The sequence below is a fragment of the Chelonoidis abingdonii genome, chromosome 16 (genome assembly GCF_003597395.2).
Source record: "Chelonoidis abingdonii isolate Lonesome George chromosome 16, CheloAbing_2.0, whole genome shotgun sequence".
Lineage (NCBI taxonomy): Eukaryota > Metazoa > Chordata > Testudines > Testudinidae > Chelonoidis > Chelonoidis abingdonii.
In genome coordinates this window covers 13,128,354-13,149,929 of record NC_133784.1, presented here as the reverse complement: position 1 = coordinate 13,149,929, position 21,576 = coordinate 13,128,354, and the positions used below count along the sequence as shown (strand labels likewise).

The 21,576-nt window shown below is 47.3% G+C and overlaps 1 protein-coding gene across 1 annotated transcript in view; it reads left to right on the top strand.

Moving 5' to 3' along the window:
• The window catches only part of PAX2 (paired box 2), a 96,808-nt gene that overhangs the window by 29,638 nt on the left and 45,594 nt on the right, over positions 1 to 21,576 (top strand). Inside the window, 2 exon segments of the mRNA XM_032778195.2 lie at positions 11,530 to 11,615; positions 13,598 to 13,717. Coding sequence (XP_032634086.2) covers positions 11,530 to 11,615; positions 13,598 to 13,717 — 206 coding nt within the window.

Here is a 21,576-nt window from a genome sequence, read left to right as displayed (position 1 = left end):
TGCAGTGTTCCAAACCACAAGCATTCAAAAGTCATGAGATTGACTTAGAAATCATGAGTTTTTGAATAATAAAAATTAATTTGGGACTCTCTCTCTCTTTGCTGTCTGGTTTGAGCCAGTAAGGTACACTAAGTCATGTTTTCAAGTTTTCCTTTACAACCATGAGAGCTGGCAGTGTCTTTTCAGATAATAATAAAACCTTTAGATTCACATCATAACTCACTTCTAGGGGCTGGGGCTTTATATAAACACCAAATAGCATGAGACTCAGAATAGAATTGCAAGAGTTGGTAGCATTTACCTGCTTCTTCCTAGTTCAGGACTCTCTTTGTAGCATGGGCCTGTCTATGGTTAATCAAAATGAAATGTCCATGAGGAATTCAGCACTTTAAATGTGAACTTATTCACTGGAAATCAGTTGAAAGCAAAAATATTCAGGTAATGTTCCAAGGCTCCAGACCAAGGCATTTGATTTTTGGAATGACTCATGACATCTGCAGGTCTTCTAAACTCACCTGCTGGCACAGCTACTGTCTTGACACTTCCAGGCTGAGTCAGACTCTCCCAAACGGATTGACTCTTCATTCCTCAAAGACACATCAGGAGCCAGCAAAGCCCATGTCATTTTTAAGGATTTTCTCAGTCTCTTTTATAGTAGAGATGCCAACCACTCAGCCTTATGGCTGAATGCAGCCTGTTTCCTGTATTTTTGTGGCTTGCATGGCATTCTGTATGTTGTGAATATGGCCATTTACTTTTGTTTAATAGAAGTTTTCAGCATTCATGATTGCAAAGAAAACTTTTCAAATGGGAACTGCATATAACTAAAGCAGTGACTGCCTGAGTCTGCAGCCAGCCTGAAATAATCACTTTGAGAAGTGTGAACTCCCCTGCCCTCTATTGGTCTCTGGGGTGTATCACCCCAAACCTCATCACAATGCTAAATTAAACACAAAGTTTAAAAAAAAATGTAATTGTTAACTACTTCAGTGCTGGATCCTTGCACTGGAGGGAGCGGGGATGGAAACTGGGTGCTGCTGAAGAGAAGGAAAGGTAGACCAAAGCGCAGGGGAAATGTCGAAGGATGGGGGGGAGAGAGAGGGAGAATAGAGGGCAGAAATAGCTGTGGATTGAAAGGAGAGCATACTTTCCCACTGAGCAATTCTAAAGGTATCAACCAAGCCACTAATAAGTAATGAGAGTAAAAGTTAAGTTCCTGTACAAAACCAAAATATTCTATCCTGAATCTTTGTGTAAACTATTGATTTGACCCCAGTGGGAGTTCTACAGTGGGTTGATGGACAGGGGTGGCCCTCAATTTATGTCCCAACCCACAACTAAAAATGTAACACATCCTTCTCCCCGGAGTGACTTTGATACCCTGCTTTATCATCTGTCTTTCCTGGTAGCATCCTCCCCGCCATTGCCTGGATTCTCTAGCTGTTCTGTGTCCCAAGCCCTGGATGCCCTATAATACCTCAATGGACATAAAGGGGCTGCTCGACTGGCGATTCCAAGGGCTTGGTGTAGGGTGGGTCCCTTTTCCAGCTCCTGGCACAGAATTCACAGAAAATTAACCCAAAGCAAAACTGCTCTGTAGAGCCAACTAGAGCCATGGGCATGGCCAGCATAGATTCATTGACTTCAGTTAGTGGAGTTATGCCTGTTTACACAGCTAAGCATCTGGCCTGTTGAGTGTATAAATCAGGGGTGGGCAACCTATGGCACGGGTGCCGAAGGCGGCAAGCAAGCTGATTTTCAGTGGCACTCACAGTGTCTGGGTCCTGACCACTGGTCCGAGGGGCTGTGCATTTTATTTAATTTTAAATGAAGCTTCTCAAACATTTTAAAAACCTTATTTACTTTACATACAACAATAGTTTAGTTCTATATTATAGACTTATAGAAAGAGACCTTCTAAAAACATTAAAATGTATTACCAGCATGTGGAACCTTAAATTAGAGTGAATAAATGAAGACTCGGGACAGCACTTCTGAAAGGCTGGTATAAATACAAACATACCATGCGCTCATCAGATAAAATTTTAAAAAAAGTCGATGGCAGTTGTGGTAGCACGAGCTTGTTTCCCATAATATAACACTGCTGTCTGTTCAGCCAGACTAATGGCTACGTGGTGTAACCTTTACATGGCTTAGGCCATGTCTACACTACAGGTGCTGTAGCACAGATGCTTCCTACGTGGATGGAAGAGGTTTTTCCATCAATGTGGTTCATCCACCTCTCCAAGCAGTTGTAACTAGGTTGATAGAGTAATTTTTCCATTGACCAAATTGCATCTAAATCAAGGGTTAGAGCAGGAGTCAGCAGCCTTGCAGAAGTGCTGTGCCGAGTTTTCATTTTTTCACTCTAATTTAAGGTTTTGTGTGCCAGCAATATATTTAACGTTTTTAGAAGGTCTCTTTCTATAATATATAACTAAACTGTTGTATGTAAAGTAAATAAGGTTTTTAAAATGTTTAAGAAGCTTCATTTAAAGTTAAATTAAAATACACAGCCATCTGGACTGGTGGCCAGGACCTGGGCAGTGTGAGTGCTCCTGTAAATCAGCTTGCGTGCCGCCTTCAGCACACATGCCGTAGGTTACCTACCCCTGGGTTAGAGCATCTTAACTACGTACCTCATGGGGGGTGAATTTCCCCCCACCCCTGAGCACTGTGGGTAGATTGATCTAAATGTGAAGTGTAGCATAAGACCTGGGCTAACTAGATGACTAAAGCCAATAGGATGGACTTGGATCACTGCTTTCCCACATGAGTTAGAGCCCTCAAAATACAGCCCTACAGAATTGCTCCCCCACCCCCTCCCCGATCTGGCTGCCACTCTTCTTTCCCTCCACCAATCTTCTCTGCTTAGGGACCGCATAGTGCAGCGGAGCTGGGATGGACAAGGAGCTGCTACAAGCTGACGTTAATGCTCTGCTCAGATTAAATGAAATAAAACCATATGGTGTCATCATGGGTCACCGACTTAAAACAACAACAAAACTCCAGGCCCTCTGAGCCCTTCAGATGGTAAAACTACTGCTGAGGATTCTGCCTGTCTCCGACATGCCAGGAGCCTTCTCAGTCTGGGGAAAATCTCATCAGAGACTTACAGTGGTGTGGGAAGGGATTGGGCTTCTCTCTTGCACATGGGTTGGGGCTGAGGCTAAGTTGAGAGAGAGTGTTTCCTTTTTCCCAGATCCTCAACTGGTGTAAATGAACATAGTTCCATTGAAGTCAGTGGAGCGACAGTGATTTACATCAGTCAAGGATCTGGCACCCAGAGCTTGTCTACACATTACTGTTTGCCAAGCCAGGGTGTGACTCTACAGCCTGAGAAGGCTCCTGGCATGCCAGAGACAGGCAGAATTCGCAGCAGTAGTTTTACCATCTGTAGATTGAGGGTGGGGAAGGCATGCAGTCATATCCTGTGTCGATATTACCACAGTGCAGGGTCTTGGAGTGCAGTTCGGTGCCCAACTATTTGCAAGTGTAGTAGGATACGCTGCAGGGTGGGACTTTCGGTGTCCATGTGGAATGCTGCGCAGAAGGCTGTGCGTGTAGATTCGCACCTTGACTTGCCACACAGTAACTCACTGCGTAGATGATCCCCTAGTGTGCAAAGCAGGACAGGCAGCACAGTTTGACTGACATGCACAAGGTAGAAGGTATGAAACCTGAGTGTGTTGAATAGCGACCACTACTGAATTCCTTCCCCACCCTCAGTCACCTCAAAGCTTCAAAAAAATAAATACATCTCCTCTGCCTGTCCTCCCAGATCTAGTATCTAGTTACCCATTCTATGCTTACCATGGCAGTATATGAGCTCCCTTCTTGTCTCTCCCTGACCCAAGAGCAGGAAAAGCTGTATTTGTTTTTCATTGTCAGGGAAAGTTTGGGTGAATACATGGGTCTTGTGTTTCCTCTGAAAAGCACTGAACTGTGGGGGCCTTCTGAACTCAGGACAGGGTGCACCATAGTCTCAAGTTAGCTACCAACTTGTGTCTACTGCTCCTACCAGCATCACCCATTGTTCCTTGGATCATGGGTGTCACAGTACACTTTAGCAGGAATGGGAGAGGCTATTATCTATGTCACAGAATGGTGGAAATTACACTATGGCTATAGTACACAGCAGCAAAATGGAGCAGCCATTTCTCTGGCTGTATCTCCACTAGCAAATTCAAAGCCACAGTTCACCACCAATGCAGGTCCCCTACTGGGAGCTTGAGTGTAGATAGGGCGTAGATGTTCTTACCAGCGTGATGTCCAATCCCACCCTTAGAACACCCAAGCCCTGTGTACACTAGACATTCCACTAAGCAGGGAAGCTACACCAGTGCTGAATTACAGCTATTTATCATAGCCTCCATCATTGTAATACCTGAGTACTTCACAGTTTGTAATGGTATTGTGCTCACGACTGCACAGAAACACGAGGATCTATCTACCATCTTACCCTGTCTAACATAACTGTGGATATTTTCATTGTCTGTATAAAAGTGCAAAGCATTTCTGAGCTGTTCTGTGAAGGAAAAGTCCTTACCCTCTACTTCCATAGAGCAGGGTCTCTCAGTAGTAGCAATGGTTCAGTCTGCTGTGCGTTGTGTCGTACGTTCACCATACTGTTACACCCACCCTGGTAATAAACGGGGGGGAGAGAAAGTGTTTGGTTCATCCATTTTAAATCACCTAAAGGCAGGACGTGTGAGAGCTACGGTGACGTAACATGGCCACAGTGCATGGCATGTGGATTTTAGAATATAAATAGCCTAGTAAATTACTTATTTAGGCCTCAGTTCATGCAAGGTGGAAAGCACTGGGCTCTCAAGCCCTTGTTTAAAATAAATATTAGGCACTCAACTATGGAATATTAGTATAAGTAAATTAATAAACCTTCCATGCAAGTAAACGGGAGCGGTAGGTGCTCACTGCTGCTGTAAGTCAGGCTATTTATTTAAATGCCTACATGAATGTAGGTGCCTAGCTTTTGGCATCCAACTTTGAAAACATTGACCTTCAGTTCTGTAATGAAAAAGACTCTGAAGAGTACTGTAGAATATGGCACAAACTGCAGAAACCCTGAAATTCTGGACTCCACAATTTTCTCCTGTGGCCAACGCTGTGTCAGTTTCTGGCGAGATTTGACTGTGTGTGTGTTTTCCACTGAGGCACTTATCCATTTCCTTTCACAAACCATCCCAAGCTGCAGTAAGTCTCAGGGCCTAGCAGACTGGGAAGTGAGAACATGTAATGATGTCACAGAATGGGGTAGGACCTTTCTTGCAGTTGATCACAATCTTGGATTCTCACTGAGCAGAAGGAATTTTTCAATTATTTGTTTATCAGGGGGAAAAATACTCTGCAGGCTAAGCAGAAGTGCTACACTTGAGTGAGGATTATATCCATGCTGCTAAACTTCACATTTTATACTTCATTTTCGTTGTGAAGCCTCAATCAGATAAGTGTCCTTAGCAGATTTATGTTTAATGACAGGAAAGGTAAATTTTTGTAAGCCTCTGAACTCAAAATTAGCTGAAGGGACTTTCGAAAAATAAATTTAATCTAAACTTTAAACTTAAACTTTCCAAAAATAATCACCCATGGGCAAAGGCCATGCATGGAAAGCTTCAGTCCAAACAATGAATGTTTCAGGAAGTTATGAGCATTTGAAAACAAGGGGTTGGTTTCAGTGGAAACTGTTTTGCAATATTAATTATAGAGGGTGATACCAGGAACCAACTACAATAACTCACAGGTTCCTGAAAGAGAGACTATTTCACCGTGTGATGTCATGTCCTGTAATGATATAATATACCATTACTTAACATAATATTGCATATTAAACTCAGTTGGCAAAATGAATTTCTTTATTGCCATCAAATGTCTTTAAATGTTCAGAAATTTGAAGCTTCAGAAGCTTATATATTAAATCTTCTGCATATTCTACTAAACTCGAAGGAGCCGTGTTTTCAAAGATTAGTGTCAAAGTTGCATCTGTGCAATTTGTACACTCGCTGCTTGTGCAAAAGTCTCCCATTGGAAAATGAAAATGGGAATTTACAATAACTACCAATTTGCCCATGCACTGGTAGCCAGTTTGCCCTTAGTTAAACACAAATGCTGTTACATCAGCCACTGACTATGAGGGGGTGAAACCAGGGATGGATCTACCCCAATGTGTCATTATCTAGATAAAAGAGCTTTGAAAGGATTCACATGTACTGCAAGGAAGTTTACTGCATTAGCTGGGTGACAACCACTGATTTGAGTAATTGAGAATCATGGCTTCTCCGCATTTGAGAAGGACTCAGAAGTAGTTGTACAAGAAGGTCAAAAGCATATCTGTTTCCAACTTTTTGGCTAGGGAATGTCAATGAGGCAGCAGCAAAGAGGTGAATTGGACTTCTGCTCTCCCATAACAGTAATCCAGAAGGCCCAGGTTTCAGGGCTGCTTAGGGATCACATGTGGAAGAAGTTTCAAAGTTCAGGAAAACCCTGGTGTTTGAGGGTGCGTTGTTATGCTGTGTGGGTTACTGCAATGGCCAGGATTCGGTCAACTCTGTTCATCTTTCGTTTGCTGTTTGCCTGGGGAACACGCTTCAGGTGTTCTTGTTCACAGAGGGCTCACTGTACCTCTTAATGTGACAGAAGTAGTTGTTAGTAGGGCTAGGCAAAATTTTTTGTACAAAAAACATTTGACAACACAAAAACATTTGTGTCCTCCCTCTCCCCTACCCCCCAAAAAAAGTGAAAAAAGGAAACTTTTATTTGTTTTCTAAATGGAATGTGCCGATGTTTTGGTTCAAGACAACTTTGTGTTTTCAGGTGTATTTCAATTTTATTAAAGGAACAATCAAAAAATGTTAAAAAATGCTCCAAATGAAACCAAAACATTTTCAACACTTTTCATATTCACTGAAAATTATGAAAAAAATCATTCAACTCATGATAGTTTCCTCTTGATTTTTTTCAGAATTGGCCGAAAACTGGAAAAAAATCAGCTATTTCACCCAGCTCTAGTTGTTAGTGTGACTCTGTAGTTCCATCCACAGATAGACTGCAAGGTAGTGGAATGGCCACATTCTGTATTCCAAGTTAGTTGCAGTCAAACCCATCCAAAAGCTCCATTCTTTCTTTTCCATCAGTGTCATTCATGATTGCAACATGAGGGTTCTTTTAGGGTGCCAGGCTGTTTTCAGTCATAGGAAATGTCTTCCATTCCGAGACTCCACTGGGTTTATCCCTTGTATGCCAACAATTACTATGCATGTAGCATTGTTATAGCCGTGTTGGTCCCAGGATATTAGAGAGAGAGGTCGGAGAGGTAATATCTTTTATTGGCCCAACTTCTGTTAGTGAGAGAGACAAGCTTTGGAGCTGACACAGAGCTCTTCTCCAGGTCCTTCAGCACTGTGTCAGCTTGAAAGTTTGTCTCTTACCGATAAAAGTTGGGCCAATAAAAGATATTACCTCACCCATCTCTCTCTCAGAATTACTTTGATCAGATTTATTGATGGGTTGCAGAAACGCAGCCTCAGTACTTCTACTCACTTCCTTGTGAGCCTGTGACACAAAACCAGCTTCATTCTCAAGACAGGAATATTTTCTACAGAGCCTGTCACCTTCAGGTCACTGACTGAACTCTGGTCCTGGTTTGTAGGGACGAAAAATTACCAGCTGCTGGTGAGTCTAGATCCAGTTCCTAATGGACACATCTCAGCAACCACCATCCCAATTGGCCCTACCTGACAACCTTGTAATGGTGTTCCCAGTGGAAAGTCCAAGGTGTGGGTGGATATGGAAACTGAGCTTCCCTTCTCACCCCTGCATGGGTTGGTGCGACATAGCGGGGAATCTTACATGGCTTTTATTCCTGTTCTGTGGATAAGGAGGCCTTTTGGCGCCTGGACTGTCAATCTACAACCTTTCACTGTGCTGAATTCACTAAAACCTCTCAGAGAGTGACGCAAATACCACACGTCCAACCAACCTACAAAAGATGGTGTGGTAGGGCAGGCAGGGCGTAGTTCTCGGAAGACCTGGGTTCAATTCCCAGCTATGCCACTGGCTCTGTGTAATTGTGGATAAATCATTTTGTCTGTCTGTGACTCGCTTCCCCCTCTGAGAATGAGGCTATAGCTTCCCTGCCTTCCAGGGGTGCTGTGAGGTTAAATATGCTAACGTTGTGAGGTGCCCAGGTCATGTGGTGAGGGAGGGAGATAAGTTTCCCTGTAGAACAGCTTCCCACCCTGTGAGGTCAGAGCTTTTCACTGGTATGCTAAATGCCACCCCAACCTCCTCCGCTCTTCCCCTCTGCCCAGCTTTCATCAAGACTCTCAACAGGAAGGTGGAAGTCGTGGGAATCAAACTGAATAGAAAACCAACCATATAATACCAAGAGTTGATGAACAGAGCTTGTGAGAGGCTGACCTCAAATCTTATAACAGCAGGCCAGGATATTTCCGTTTTACATTTAATTTGTTTATATTTCTCACTTCAAAAAAGTCCTGCTGGCATCCCTGTGAATGGAAGCATCGCAGGTCACCCTAGTATGAATAAGGGCCTCTGATGTCACTTCAGTGCTCTTCTAACTGTGTTTAGGGTAAGACTCAATAAGAATTGTCTTCATCTGTTCTTTTCAGTACAGAATAACTTAGTATAGTATGAGGTCATCTCAAAGTATGAATGGAGATGTCTGATGTCATCTCCATGCTAATAGGACTTTTTACAGGATGTCATCTAAGGCTGCAGGGGAATTCTTCTAACTCACTCATTTCAATATAGTACAATACAACATAACATAGTATAATGTGTAGGTTAACTCAGACCCACCCCCTTGGACAGAATTTGGATGGATGGATAGATGAATAGATACATTTATACTAGGCATACATACATTATATCACTCTATTGATTTTTTTTTTAAAGTTCCAGGTCTGCCTGGCTGTAATGAGATTTTTTGAACTTTGTGTTGCGATCAATGAGAGGAATATTATTGGCCTGGAGAATTGATATACCCGCTCTGTGTGGCTTGTTCTGCTCCCAGCCTGCCCCTGCCCCCTAGGTGTACGATTCCATCAGACACTTAACCTCTTTTACAGTGTCATCAGGCTAAAAGGAATCTAATAGTGACACGGGACTTGTGCTCAGCTCTCTGGCACTATTGCTTTCCTGTCACAAATAATTTATAACTTTCTATTTCCATCCCTGTGCCTGCACCCCAGCCCCACTTTCTGCTCTCTCTGGGTTGGGCCGAATCAATAAACTCACACAAGCACAGTGGCACTTCAGGGTGCTTCAAGGGAATGGGGCAGAAGGGGGAAAGAAAGAAATTACAATACCTGCCCCTTCATGTTTCAGAGTAGCAGCCATGTTAGTCTGTAACTACAAAAAGAACAGGAGTACTTGTGGCACTTTAGAGACTAAAAAATTTATTGCAGCATGAGCTTTCATGAGCTGCAGCCCACTTCTTCTATGCATCCGAAGCAGTGGGCTATAGCTCACGAAAGCTCATGCTGAATAAATTTGTTAGTCTCTAAGGTGCCACAAGTACTGCTGTTCTTTTTGCCCCTTCATGGACTTCTTAGGTGAGCTCCTCAGCAGATGTAAATCAGCATAGCTCCAGGATCTGGCCCCATATGTACAAAGCTCTCAAATACCTCCTGACCAGATCCTCAATTGGTGTAAATCAGCACACATCCATTGACATGAGTGGAGCTACACCAGCCGGGCCTCTTCAGATACAAACCTTTACAATATCTGCCTCCACATACTTCCCAGGCACCATCCTCTGCAACACCTGCTCCTTCCAGTACACTTCAGGCTCCATCACCTGCAATGCCTGAACGTCCTGATGCTTCTGAAGTGCTCAGCCCTACAATACCATCTTCTGGCCTGGGAACAGCCCCCAGAATCCCAGCCTTACCTATGCTGCCCTGGCCTGGCCTCCCCCAGGCCCTGTACTGCCCTGCCATGCTGAGCTGCAGAACATGCCTTTTCTCTTTGAAGTCTGGCCAGCTTGCTGTGTAGAAAGAGCTCTGCACCGTATCTGCCTCCCACCTTAGGTGGAGCAGGGGAGGATGTCAGGCACCTTCAGTTATTTGCTTTCACTTTTAGGAGGGACTTTAAGACAGAGCTTAAAGTGAATTTAATACAGGATTGACGGTCCTGGAAACCAATCCCTGAACAGCACGGGCAGCCCTCGTGTGGCCCCTCCACCCCATGCCTCAGCCCTGACCTGACGGGACCCCCATTTACAGTCTGAGGGGGATTCGGCCTTCATGGCCCCTCCAATTCTTGGTGGCTTTGCTGAGCTCGCTAGCAAGAGGACTATTAGTGAAGGTGCTGCTTGGGTTGCAAACACTTGCCCATCAGCACAGGCTAGGGAGCTCTCCAGCCCTTTTTGCGAGCAACCAGCAGGAGGTAATGATTTTCTTTCGTCACTGACCTCAGCTGGATTTGAACCAGTGACATAGCGGCAAAAAACTTCATATAACAAGGACAAGAACATAAACTGAGCTTTAACTTTCCATCTTCATTTGGGGATGTCTCCTCTGCTCTGTCACATTCCCCAACACACCTTCTCTATGCGTCTGAGTTATGTTAATTCACTGCCTGATAAATGCCAAAGCGTCATGCTTGTGGGAGCTTTGTCTTTGCTAATGATCTTTGTCCCACTGCCAGTTCCTTTGGCTACCCTGTGCCCCCAGTCACTCACTTATCCAGGGAAAAGTCTTTGGTAATGCTTAATCGGTTAATAAGTGCTTTACTTTATTGGAAATACAAAGCACTTTGTGTTTTTTAGTCTCTTGCTCTCTTGGGTCAGAGCTTCTTAATCATGTAGCATGACGTTGACACCCAGATGGGTCATAATTACACACATTATTGGGTTCAATACAGGGGAAAGTGGGTGAAATTCTATGATCTATGACATACAGGAGGTCAGACTAGATGATTTAATGGTTCCTTCTGCCCTTTAACTTTATGAATCTATGTCCATGGGCCCTGTCACCCTTCACACGTATTTCCCTCTCAGTCACACTACAGATCAGATCTGCACCACTCACACATTAAACAGCGATTCTGCAAGTTGCTACAGTTGCCAAAGTCTGGCAACTGAGCTGGGTTTGTCCAGCCTCTCACAGCATCACTGGGAATAATGGTCCAGAACGGCCAGTACATCAATGATAACCTGGTTGCTGACACATGAGACAGCCTGCTATTCCTGGTGCTCGTTCTGAGCTGTGTTAGCTCCGCAGTGAAAACTCCCGTCAGAGAAGGGTTCAGAGGGACTCTCATTGACATGGCTGGCAAAACCCCCGTGACCTTGTTGTGGCCATGCTGAGTCAGAAGAAGCCATTGCACAGGGTTATTTTCTGCTCTGTGCTACGCATTGACAGCTAATCAGGCCTCCTGGTTTGGCAGCTGGGGTTGGTGAGGGCAGTGCCAGAATTTGATGGGCTCTGAGGGGCTGGAGGAGCTGTGGAAGGAGCTGAGTTCTGACCCAGTTTCACTCTTTTACAGGATTATCAGAACCAAAGTTCAACAGCCTTTCCACCCGACACCAGATGGGACTGGGACAGGAGTGACTGCACCTGGACACACTATCGGTAAGAAGACAGCGGAGGGGCCGGCACAATGAGGGATGGGGCCGGTGGATCTAGACGCAAGGGAATAAGGATGAGGTGGGAGGAGTGAAGCAAGACGGACACTAGGGCAGACTAGCATGAGAGAGGCACCAAACAGCACAGCTAAAGGCAGAGAGTAAAATTCTCCACTGGCCTAACTCCCATGGGGTCAGTGGGTTACATCCAAGTCAGAATGCGACTCAGCATGTAGACAGGGTTGAAATCTCATATTGAGTCATTCTTTATCCTTCTACCTCCCTTTGTCTTTCCTCTCTCTCCTTTCCCTCCCTGTATATAAAGTGTCCATCACCAGAGTGTCCAAGCACATTTCTCCCTCTGCTTCCCTTTTCCTGCCTCCTTCACACTCTTCCTCTTCTTCCATCTCTCCCCTCCCTGGTATGAGCCCATTTCTCAGAGACAAGGATACGCCTATAGCAGGAAAAGACATTCCCGAGAGCTGGCCACTGAGTCCAGCAGTGTCGGGATGTATTTCCCTGAGACGTTAATGGGAGATGGTTTGACTATGTTGTGTGCAGGATTCTGAGCCTGTAATAAAGTCTACAGAGAGTTTGCTAGTCTATAGTGTTACAGACTCCGTGCTATGGGCGTATAACGCATTTTTTATTGTTGGTTCTGTGGTCTTGTGTGTATGTTCTGCTCCTGCTGGTACAGGGTGGGGTTACTAATCTATGCTGGAAGAACAGTGCTGTGTGCTGGGAAGCTGTGAAATGTGATGGCCTATCTAGGGAGGCGATTGTGAGTGTTTTGTTCCTGGAAATCAAGCACCGTATGGGGGATCTCCTGGGAAGTGTTGGTCTATACTGGATGGGGCTGGTGGGTTCTGTTTTGTACTGGAAGAAAAGTGCTGTGTCCTGCAATGTAGTAGAATGGATTGGCCTCTATGGAATGGTGTTTGTGGGTACTGTCACTGGAAGTGTGACACCATATTGGGCTGTACTGGGAAGTACTGGTCTGTACTAGATGGAGCTGGCAGAGTCTGTACTGTATTGGAAGGCTCCTATTGCACAGAGAGGTTGTTGATCACATCAGTACAATGTTCAAGGGGGGAGGGCAGAGGTGCGCAGGGGAGGTTGCACAAGGGAGCACCGATGTATATCTGGGCTAGGATGCATATAGGGATGTACTGGGAAGTGACGGCATGCCTCCTGAAACGCATTGTACTATCCTGCACACCTGCTCATTCTTTCGTTCTTTCGTTCGTTCTTTCTTCTGAATGAGTTTTCTGAGCTGATACTGGGCTACACTGGAAACTGTTGAGAGATGATGGCCATGACTAGGTTGTAGTGGGAGACTTCTAGCCTATACTGGGAGATGGTCTGTACTGGGATGCACCACCATGGTGTTAATCTATACCGGGATACAGACTGTGAGCTCTTGATCTGCACTGGGAGATTGTAGAAGGTGTTGGCTTGTACTGAGATGCACTGAAATGCTGTGCACCTGTGCTAGGCTGTATCCTGGAGGGGAGGTTGTACTGGGAGGATGTCTGGGATATCATGTGACAGTTACCTCTTGAAAGGGGCATACTGGGAGAGAATGCTCTACACTAGGCTTTCCTGGGAGGTGCTTGGCTGAACCTGGACAGACTGGGTGGTCATTAGCTTGCGTGTTACATGCAGACCTTGCATGGGACTCCACTGGAAGGCACTGGGGAGCTGTTGCTCTCGACTGGGATCTACTAGCAGGTTGTAGCTGCTTAGTGGTCTGCACTGGGGTCTGTGGAGCTGCTGTATGGTGAGATATGTGGCAAGACTGAGAGGCAGCAAGAGGTGGTGTCAGTCTATGGAATATCAGTCTATGGCTCCTTTGTTGACATGAACTGGGGTCTGTTTGGTGCCAGGAGCTTTCCTAGGAGAGCGTGGGAAGGGGTAGCTTTCAGCTGGGTGCTCCCTGAGTGCTATGCTGCTCTCCTCATGGCCCTTTTCCCTTTTCCTTTTGTCCAGTTCCCAGTACAGCATCCCCTCCCGTCTCCAGTGCCTCCAATGATCCAGTGGGTTCTTACTCCATTAACGGGATCCTGGGCATTCCTCGGTCGAATGGCGAGAAGAGGAAACGTGATGAAGGTAGGGGGAGGGGAGAGGCTCATCCTCCCCTTTTATATTCTTTGTCCCCATGCACAGGCTCCGATTTCAAACCAGGCCTTGCAGCTGCTCCGGGGCTAGATCAGTTTTAGCAGCAGCGGCTGATTCCCCGCACCGCCCTGCTGGCTTGGAATGTTCTTCTTCCGAGGCCTTTCGTGACAGGCTACATTCTCCAGACATCTGCTCAGCGGGCTGAGCAGCCGCTTCCATTCCTGGAGCTGATCCCAAGCCCGTTCTCCGTTGGAAAGGGCTGGAACTCAACTCCCCAGGTGCCAGCAGGTGCCCGCGCTTTGAACTGCAGGGAAACCAGGTCATTCTGACTCACTCGCTTCCTAACCTGATGCCATCTTGGCTCAGCACCTGCAGCAGGGTAGGAAGAAATGTGACTCTCAGACTCTTGGTGCAAGCAGCCCTTTCCCTACAAGGTGCCATCAGCCACTTATTTACAGTAACATCAAGGGCCCCGGGTTCAGCTGGCCTCCTTCACGGCACCAAACAGACTTAATTGCACAGTACAGGAGACCTACTAAGTATTTGGCCCCGGGGGTAGTATCTAATCCCCACCCCCAAACCCACATAAATTAGGGATTAAGATTGTTCCTTCTCTTCTCCCTCCCGCCTTCCCACACTGGGGTGTATTAGTGGCTAAATAGATCTTGGAATGAGCAAAAAGCTGTAGATCCAAGCCTACTCGCTGGCGTGTTTCCAGGTGGGCAGTGTAAGGAGTGGAGTGGAGTCTCAGCATTTGTGGGGGTGAGGGGGCATAAGGCCTGCATACTTGTTGTCTTATATCTGTTCTTGTATTTGGATGCACTGAAAATTGGGGAGGGGCTGTTCAGAGTGTGAGGCCTGAGTTGTCTGACCTGTTCAATCCTGCCTTAATTGAGTGGTTCTCAACCTTTCCAGACAACTGTACCCCTGTCAGGGGTCTGATTTCAGCCCTGGGTGGCGGGCTCAGGCTTTGGCATGTATCTTAGCTTCGTGGGGCCCCTGATTGCCACTCCCTAATGCCAGCCCTGCACTTGAGACTCCTCTAAACCTATCCCATAACCCGGCGTCGACACTCCCAGGTGGAAAAACACTGGTACAGTAGATAGAGCAGCATAAACAAGTTGTTGTCTGTATGAAATTTCAGTTTGTACTGACTTGGCTAGTGCTTTCTAGGTAGCCTGTTGTAAAACTAGGCAAATATCTAGATGAGTTGATGTGCCCCATGGAAGACCTCCGCAGATCCCCAGGGATATGCGTATCCCTGACTGAGAACCACTGCCTTAATCTGTCACTTCCACTCTTGTCTGTTGTGTGGATGGCGCCTCCTAGCAGTAGGAGGCTGTCTTGCCTGCAACCCCCAGGCCAAATGGGGGTAAGTTAATGGCAGGGAGCCTGTGCTATCTGCTGGGTTGAGAAGAGGTGGAGGCTATATCACAGCAAAAGAGCTGTATGGGAGGTTGCGCCAGCTACTTGCATGGCTTCGGTTCTCATAGGATTCATGCACTCCTGAGTTTCACTTTGAGTTTCAGGTTCAAATGAACCCAGTAACCCCTAGCAAAACTTAGCTCCAGCAGCCTCATCCTGCCTGGTTATGGTGAAAACCAGGGACTGCATCATTTGGAATGCAGAGATTCAGACCCCATTAAAGCAAATGGGAAAACTCCCTGATTCCACTGGCAGTTGGATCAGGACCCAGGTGCAGATCCAGTCCCCAGGCTGATGGCAGTGAGGTCTTGGGACAGTCCCACTATGGAAAGGGGTGGCCATTAAGGGAGAGGTTGAGAACTACTGCCTCAAAGTTTTGGAGTGCTGGGATCCAGGTTTTGGTTTTGACCCGTCGCTACTGAAATGCAAACCCTCCGGTGGTTTTCATGGTTACTCCTAAAGCATAAATTGACCTGGTCCCTCAATTTCAAGTGAATCCAGGTTCCCCTATAGATTTGCAAACCAATGTGTACACCACAGCTGAGTTTGGCGTTGTCAGGAAAACCCAGATTTGGTAAGTTTCACCTGTAGTGGAGTTTTGCAGTGATCTGGCTCTTGGCAGGATCCCTTAGAACTCGGTATAATGCCAGCCAGATCATCTGGCATCGGTACTTTGCTCTTCCCAAACATCCCAGAAGCTTTGCCCATGACAGGCTGATTCACTCCCTAGATTTCAGTCCAAGAATTTGAGCTGTTTGGCACAGTACAATGAAAGTACCAAAAAAAAAAGAAAAAAGGATCTGAAACCCAGACATACAGGGCAGCTTTTACGGGTTGCTCTGATTCCTCCCGGATTTGATTTATTAAGGAAAGGAGATTCTCAGCAGTCCCTGCTTCCAGTCAGGAGCTGGGGGAGTCATTGGCCATTCCCTGTGTCATGCTGAGAACCCTCAGCTTTCAGTGCTGCCAGTGGCTGCTGCATCTTGCAGTGTGTGTTCAGTGCCTTAGAGGAACCTGCCCTTATATCTCGATCCTGCCCTCCCAAGGAGACGCCAGTGCCATACCCCACCCACCAACAGTACTAACTGCAGGTCTCTCTGCTTCAGATCTCTTTTCCTGGCAGGAGCTCTCCCAAGGTGGTGTGTCTGCAGCCAGTGCCTTTCTCTTGTTCTCCAGCAGTGTTCGCCTAGTCTGGCAGGCTCTAGTTTGTCTTAGCTGCAAGGTGGAGAGAGGTGGGAGGCATGGGAGGCTGGAGGGGGTGATTGTTGGCAAGCCGCAGGTATTTTGTACTGTAAGGAGTCATCTTCCCAGTGTGTTCCATGGGTGCTAAATGATGTCCATACCGGTGATCTACTCACATCTGTTCCCGGCTGGGGCTTGCTTCTTGCATTTAAAAAGCAAGAGTTTGTCTCTGAAGCAGGGGTGGCTCCAGGCCCCAGCATGCCAAGCGCGTGCTTGGGGCGGCATGCCATGGGGGGCGCTCTGCCAGTCGCTGGGAGGGTGGCAGGCAGCCAGCCTTCGGCGACATGCCTGCGAGGGGTCCGCTGGTCCCGCGGCTCCGGTGGACCTCCCGCAGGCGTGCCTGCGGGGGGTCCGCTGGTTCTGCGGCTTTGGTGTAGCCAAAGGACCAGCAGACCCCCCGCAGGCATGCCTGCGGGAGGTCCACCGGAGCTGCGGGACTAGCAACTGGCAGAGCACCCCCCACGGCATGCCACCGTGCTTGGGGCGGTGAAATGTCTAGAGCTGTCCCTGCTCTGAAGGCAGATCTACAGTCCCAGCCATGCTAGGGGGCAGAGAACGGTCCTGCCAATTCCCCCGTCCCATCTATAGGGTAAATGGGAATGCTCTCTCAGGAAGTCCCAGTCAGAGCAGAGGGGACAAGCCAGGCTGCCCCTGGTTCTGAAAATGTCGTTAACAGCATGCGAGGCAGCTTGGAGGGGAAAGGGAGCAGAGAGGAGCCTCCATCCTCATCCCCTGCTCCCCTCCCACTCCTCCTTGCCGCAGCTGGTGCCTGCATTAGACAGCGGTGCAGATGATTAAGAAGAGGGGAGATAATTATGTGTCAGGATGACGTAGCCAAACACCAGAGTCAGGCAGAGGTAGCCAGACAGCTGTGTGAGGTGGGCTCGGGGAGGGATGCTGGCAGCCAGATGTCCCTGTAGGGGAGCACTTGCAGGGGATTGATGTGGGGGCTAGGTGGAGAGTGAATAGGGAAGGGACACTGTGCGCCCATTAATCAGAGTAGGGAAGGGGCTGCTCCCTAAAGGCTGTGTAGGGATTGCAGGGTCTGTCCCCCAACGAGTACTTAGCACTTCTTGTCATTCCAGCCCCTTGTAGACATTCACAGGTGAATCCTCAGCCCTGTTGAGGGGTGGGGGGAGTGTCCACACTGCAATAAAAAACCTGAGTCTCAGAGCCCAGGCCAGCTGACTTGGCCTCAGGCTGCGGGGCTATAAAATCCCAGTCTAGACATTTGGTCTCGGGCTGGAGCCCGGGCTCTGAAACCCATCCCACTCGCAGGGTCCCAGAACCCAAGCAGTCAGTTGACCTGGGCCAGCCATGGCCATGCTGTGGGGCAGATGTATCCATTGTTACCACCCAGCCGGCCCCAAGGAACTGGGCACAGAGAGGGGAACGGACCAGCTCGAGGCCACAGAGAGCCTTGTCCCCATATCACAACCACGGTAGGATCCCTGGCTCTTACTCCTGTGCTCCCAGCCCTAGGCTGAGCCCCTCCCCGTGCTGTGCACAGTAGGTCCCCGTGGCCATGGGAGAGAGGACACGAAGACCCCCTTTGAAAAGGTGACGAGCGATTGGCTATTCCCCTCCTCCTCTCTCCCTCCTTCCAACAGGGTCAGAAGGGGCACGTGAGAGAACAGGGAGTCCCTGCTCAGACCCATTGATTCTAATAAAGAAATGAGCACCACTCAGCTGCTATGGTGATGGGCATTACATACGAGCTGATGGGCACGTAAGGGGATGGATGGGTGGGTGCATATGGGGGAGATGATGAATGGATAATCAAAGCACCATTCCCAGTGCCCTCTTGCACCCCTTGGCCTCTTCAGGCTCCCACGAGGACTTTTGCTCCATATGATAGGCGAGACCACTGTGATCGTTAGAAAATGGTCATGATTAAAGGCAGCTCTTTCTCTCGAGAGCAGGACGTGGGCGGATTTCTCTTATAGATCCAGATTCTCATTTTGGATTCCTGTTCCGGTGTTGATAATTCGGCAGTGTTTATTTGTACTGGCCGTGACAATAACAGCAATCAGATCTGCGGCGCTGACAATGGCAGCGATATTATCCCCAGGTACTGTCAGCATTAGCAGGGATCATATCGGCGGCGTGTTATTGGCAGGAGCAGCCGTAATGTGTCTAGTATTATTAGTATCAGCAGTAATAAAACCCACAGGGCTGTTAGCATTATCAGCACTAATATCAGCAGTGGTTTTGTGGGAGAGGAGGTGAGCGGGTGGTTGTTAGTATAAGAGGCAATAATACCCAGAGTGCTTCCAGTGTGATATCCGTAGGAGGAGAGAGGCTGAATACAGTTCAGCGTTTTCCTTCTCTTTTGTAGTCTGACATCTGGATGATTGGAATGATACACATCTAAGTGTGGGACACGGGGCTGTGTCATCGCAAGGGGTGCAATTGTGCTGTTCCAGGTGGGGCAGTTCTGTCATTGCAGGGGGTGCAATTGTGTTGTTCTAAGTGGAGTGGCTAAGTCGTTGCAGGTGGTGCAATTTTCTTGTTCAAGGTGGGTTGTGTCATTGGAGGTGGTGTGAGTGTGTTGTTCAAGGTGGGTTGTGTCATTGGAGGTGGTGTGTGTGATTGTGTTGTTCAAGGTGCGTCCTGTCATTGCAGCGGGGAGGGGCAATTGTGATGTTCAAGGTGCGTCCTGTTATTGCGGTGGTGGGGGGTGGTATGTGATTGTGATGTTCAAAGGTGCATCCTGTCATTGCGGCAGGGAGGGGCGATTGTGATGATCAAGGTGCGTCCTATCATTGCATGTGGTATGATTGTGGTGTTCAATCTGTCACATGTGGTTCTTCCTCTCCCCAGGGCGACAATCATGGGTGTTGCGGAGTGGTCTGGTTTTGGAAAAGGATTTGTTTCGGTGGTTTTGTTTGGTTGTGTTGGTTAGTTTGGTGGTTGTCGTTGTCCCGTCCCCCACTTTACATGGCTCCGTGTTTATGTGAGCAAAGGCTTCTTGAAGATATGTGCCTTGCTCTTAGAGCAGAAAGCAGGGAGGTTTGGGCTGGCCCTTAGCTCCTGGGGGAGTTCAGTCCACAGTCCAGAACTGGCAATCGCTGCACAGATAAGCTTTACTGTTACTGTAGAATTCCACCGTGTCAAAGGAGTGGAATTGTCGACCACCATGTCCATCCAAGAGCTCTGGGCTCTTTACATATCCTGAGCCCATGCCATGAAAATCAGGATGGAGACTTTTGCACGAGGACAGGTGTGATGTGCTTGCTGCAGCTGGTTGTGTCATTGATGGTGTGGTACAATAGTATTGTTCGAGGCAGCATGGTTATCTCACTAGCGGTGCTATGGTTGTCATTGCAGGTGATTTGATTGTGTCATTGCTGACAGCATGGCCACGGTGCTCAGGTTGGGGGGGCTCTACCGTTACTGCTGATGGGATAGTATAGCTGCATCATTGCTTGCAATTTTGCAGTATTGCAGCTGAAATGACTGTGTTGTTTGAGGAGGCATGATTGAATCATTCCTGATGGTGTGTTTTGTGTCACTGCAGGCAGTGAGGTTGTTCTATTGTAGGCATCATCAGTACATCATTGCAGGCACTATTGTTGTGTCACTTCCACTGAGGAGGTTGTGTCATTGCAACAGATGTGGTCATTGATTGCAGGTGGTAGGTTTGTGTTTGGGAGTGTTTGTGTCATTACAGGGATATGCCTTTGCGCTTTTAAATGTGGTGCTGCAAACAATGTGCTTGTGTCACACCATGGGATTATATCGCTACATCTGACGTGTGTTTGTGTGAGTGCAGTTGGATGAGTTTGTGTCTTTGCGTTTGGTTTTGTTAAAGACAACTGAGTGTGCAGGGTCACTGCAGGTGAAGCCTGGCAACATTGTCTGTAGTGTGGTTATGTCGTTTGATGCTGTGCTTCCTTGTCAACCCAGAAGGGTGTTTGCATTATTCTGTATGATTGCTTTGTTGCAGGTGAATGGTTGTGTTCATGGCACTGCAGATGGGTGTAGTTGTGTCGCCTCATGCGATAGCCATGTGTTCTTATTGTCGCAGGTGGGTGTTGGATGTGTCACTTTTGTCTAATCTGGTTGTATGTGAGGTGTGGTTGTGTTGTTTTGCACTGTGATTTTATCCCCTTGGCCCTATTGATTGTGTTGTTTCAGGCAGCGTGGCTGTGCCGTGTTGTATCCCTGTAGACAGCAGTGTCTGTGCTGAACCTACAGTGTGGCTGTGTCAATGCAGGCAAGTGTACTTAACAGATCCCTCATGCACCAGATGAAGTTGTAGCTCTAAGAGGCAGTTTATTGTCTGTGAAGCCCCCATAGTCCTGACGTTGGTGAGATTCCCAACAGCAAGAGATTAGAATGTAGAAATGAGCGACACTCGCCTGTCACCCCGCACCTCTCTGAGCGAACTGCAGAAGGCTGGCCAGAGAGGGCAGAGCATGCATGGAAGAAAAGGGGAGGAAGAGGTGATGGCAGAACAAGGCATAAGCAGCACAGCACTGATGAAAAGGGGCAGAATTAGCAGGTGCCATTGTGGCTGTGCCAGAAATATGGGTTGTGATTGCATGAGGTCTGTCTGTAAGCGAAAGAGAGAGCCAGCCTGAGAGAGAGAGAGAGAGGGAGTGTGTGTGTGTGTGTGTGTGTGAGCATGCGCTAGGGATGGTGGGGAGGTGTGTGATGGATGTGCCACTGCTGAGCAGAATTATAGGTAAGACAGAGTTAAAAGAGTGCATCACAGAAGGCTGGTTAGGCAGAACACGTGCAAAGCTGGAGTTGCTATTTAGTTTGCCATGGATCAGTAATACTGAGGACAAGCGGATCTGTGAGAGAGAGAGAGAGAGAGTGTGTGTTTTTTGTGTGTTTGTACCTCTCTGCGTTTGTATTTGTGGCTCCAAGAACATATGTGTGTGTGTGTGTTATGTTAGTGTGACTGGTTTCCACTTGCCTGTACATCTGTCCTTGGCAGAGTGCCACTTGTGTATTTGGATTTTTGTGCATGTTGTGCGAGCACTGTGTATGTTAATCTGTGCATTGTGAGTATAGGCATGTTGTACATTTCTGTGAATGCTGTATCTGTGTGCATATTTTGAGTGTATTTGTGTGAAAGCTGGGTAGTTTCGTGTTTTGTAGATTTGTGTGAGTATTGTGCACTGTTTGTGTGTATCTGGATTTATGTTCGTGTTGTGTATGAATATATATTG